Source organism: Gossypium hirsutum, chromosome D07, assembly GCF_007990345.1.
Source record: "Gossypium hirsutum isolate 1008001.06 chromosome D07, Gossypium_hirsutum_v2.1, whole genome shotgun sequence".
NCBI classification, from domain to species: Eukaryota; Viridiplantae; Streptophyta; class Magnoliopsida; order Malvales; family Malvaceae; genus Gossypium; species Gossypium hirsutum.
Window position 1 is genome coordinate 1,307,573 of NC_053443.1, and position 1,802 is coordinate 1,309,374.

The 1,802-nt window shown below is 34.0% G+C and overlaps 1 protein-coding gene across 1 annotated transcript; it reads right to left on the reverse strand.

Annotated features, from left to right (window-relative positions):
- Positions 1–278: 278 nt before the first annotated feature.
- On the reverse strand, positions 279–1,140 carry LOC107932221 (uncharacterized). The gene has a single exon (XM_016864182.2). It carries the CDS (start codon positions 1,054–1,056, stop codon positions 496–498), a length of 561 nt encoding a protein of 186 aa, XP_016719671.1. The 5' UTR covers positions 1,057–1,140; the 3' UTR covers positions 279–495.
- Positions 1,141–1,802: the final 662 nt, after the last annotated feature.

Genomic DNA, 1,802 nt, shown 5'->3' on the forward strand with positions numbered 1-1,802 from the left:
AATTTTGCTCACCATACTGAAGGTTAGTCCCATTATCTCTTTGCATTCACTTTTTTACAAAATAAAGTGTAATTCTAATTTTAGTCACTTTGTTATATTGAAATTAAAATTTTAATCCTTTATTTTAATTTGATATTATATTCTCAGAACAATGGTGTGATTGAATTGAATTGATATAGTTTGAATATTATAGATCGATAGTTAAAATAATATATATATTTTTAAGCATTTTATTACTATATAAAATTATAATTGATTGAATTATTATGGTGGATAACTTGGAAACCAAAATATATATCATATTAATTTTGGGTTAAACTAAGGAGTAGTAAAAGACAAAAGAAATGAAAATCTCTAAGACACACCCATTTTCAAATTCAATGCAAGCTTTTTCATTTCTTCAAATTCTATAAACCCTAATTTACCCATTTTTCTACTTAGTATTAACAGTAAAATTACTAATTTTTTAAATTTCCACTAAGGTTTTTTTTTTTTTCAAAAAAGGCATTCCTCACCCAAAAACCTGGCGAGCTGCTCTTCGTCCCATTCCCAATCCACCGTCCATGTCTCACGCGACTCTCCCTCGCTTTTACCCCACGCGCTTCCTTCTTCCGCTTCCAACCACCCTCTGATCTCTTCCAAACCGTTATCAAACTTCACATTAGTGCTCACGATCCCCCTCATGTCCACACTCGCCATCACGCTCGACTCCGAGTCCGAAAACGACGAACCGCAACTCTCTTCGTTGCCGTTTATGGTGACGTACGAGGATGAAGACTGGAAAATCAACGCCGACGAGTACGGATTGTCGCTGAACTTGACTTTCGTACAGTACGACGTCGGAGAACAAGTCGAAGACGGAGCAAGTTCCGTGGAGTCATCGACGAGCTTGAATAACTCACTCATCGCATCAGTCTTGCAAGTACCTTCCATCGATAACCACGGCAAAACGTCGTCGTAGCCGTTGAACTCAACCGTTTCCGGTGCCTCTCTCCGCCGCTTAGTCGCCGGAGACTCGTCGCCGGTGTCTTCCTCAGTCGCTCTCTTTTTCTCCATAAGGGTTTTTTGTTGAAAAAAATAACTAAAAAACGGTTTTATATATTTAAGCGACGACGTGCGAAGGAAGGATCTGGATTGTTTGATTTTTTGATATTTGATGTGATATATTTAATACCAGCCGTCTGATTGGACGGTTTTAAATTATTCAAGATGACGTGGAGGGAGTTGCCGGATGGCTAATGAGAATGTCCACGTGGAGTATTTGTAGGACGTGGCGGAGAAAAATGGCGGGAAAATTTGGGTTGTCAGATTAGGCATATATGTCAGTACCTTTAGTACTTACACGCCAGTTTTGGAATTCACAGAACAGCGATGGCTTTTTCACTACGAAATTACGTCTTTGCCCTTTATTGTGGAATCGTTTATAGTAAATTTTAATTTGATTTAATCTTAAATTTGTGTTTTTGAAAAAGATAAATTTTGTTTTATGGAATCTACGTTTTATTTGGTAATATTCAAAGTCTTTTTAATAAACACTTTTAAAAACATATTTTTCAAGTAAATAAAAATTACCAATAACTCTCGTAAGATTTTTTTTTTGAAAAATAATTTTTATACATAATTTTTAATTTAATTGTAATATTTTAAATATAAAAAATTATCTTTACAGAAAAATAAAAATTAATTTTGATTTGATTTGAGTTAGCGTGGTTTTTAAGTCAACACAATTGAGTTTGATTTCTCAATTTTTCTTTAAAAATAAGGTAAGGGAATTAGTATGTCATATAATTCTTTTATATTTT